The sequence below is a fragment of the Myotis lucifugus genome, unplaced genomic scaffold (genome assembly GCF_000147115.1).
Source record: "Myotis lucifugus unplaced genomic scaffold, Myoluc2.0 scaffold_484, whole genome shotgun sequence".
NCBI lineage: Eukaryota > Metazoa > Chordata > Mammalia > Chiroptera > Vespertilionidae > Myotis > Myotis lucifugus.
Window position 1 is genome coordinate 248,000 of NW_005871532.1, and position 826 is coordinate 248,825.

General features: G+C 58.5%; 1 protein-coding gene across 1 annotated transcript in view; it reads right to left on the reverse strand.

The window, feature by feature from the left end:
• The window catches only part of TECTA (tectorin alpha), a 107,428-nt gene that overhangs the window by 73,052 nt on the left and 33,550 nt on the right, over nucleotides 1-826 (reverse strand). Inside the window, 1 exon segment of the mRNA XM_023744715.1 lies at nucleotides 184-785. Within this exon segment, the coding sequence (XP_023600483.1) occupies nucleotides 184-785 (602 nt within the window).

Consider the following 826-nt stretch of genomic DNA (forward strand, 5'->3'; position numbering starts at 1 on the left):
CTCCCTTTATCTGTAAGATAAAGAGACAGACCATCTCCGGCCCCAACATGCTAACATCCTCTCTGGGCTTTTCCTTGGATTCTGAATCAGCCTAGTGCAGCCACAACCGGGCTTACTGACCAAGAACCCTTGTCCTCCTGTCCCCACGACCCCCGTCCTGGGCTCTGGCCTGTGACTACTCACCAGCACAGTGTGCTTGTAGGCCCTGTGAATCACTATGCTGTAGCCAAACACGGTCACGTCCACCTGCTTGACCCACAAGGCCAGTGATGGGTCCCGGTCCTCATTCTTGGCCGTGACAATAAACTTGGGGACTGACTCTGCGCTCGGCCTGCTTCCCGTGGTGCACAGGATGAGTGGGCAGCTGGTCTGGAAGTCAAAGGCGTAGCCGTCGAAGGTCAAGTAGTGGCCGTAGCCTGAGACGATGCAGGAGGCATCGGTGCGGGGCTGGCAGTAGTGCAGGCCGCCCTCCTCCATGCAGTACTCATCATCCTTGCAGGGGACGGTCTCGCAGTGGACGCTGTTGTCCGTGCCATTGCAGTAGCAGAAGATCTGGCAGTCCAGGTCCACCCAGAAGGTCTGGTTTGTGGCAAGTTGGTGCCCCTCAAAGTTGCAGCCACACTCGCTCCGGGCAACACACTGGCTGCCTTGCAGGGCATAGCCCTCGTCGCACTGACACCCCTCCGAGCAGCTGTCTACACAGATGGGGCCCAGGGCCAGCGTCTCGCAGGTCTCTGTACAGGTCATGCATTCCTCAAAGTGGCTGTTCTCCGGGCAGTCCAGAGCTGCAGGTGGTCAAGGAGAAGACAGGATTGAGAAGGGGACA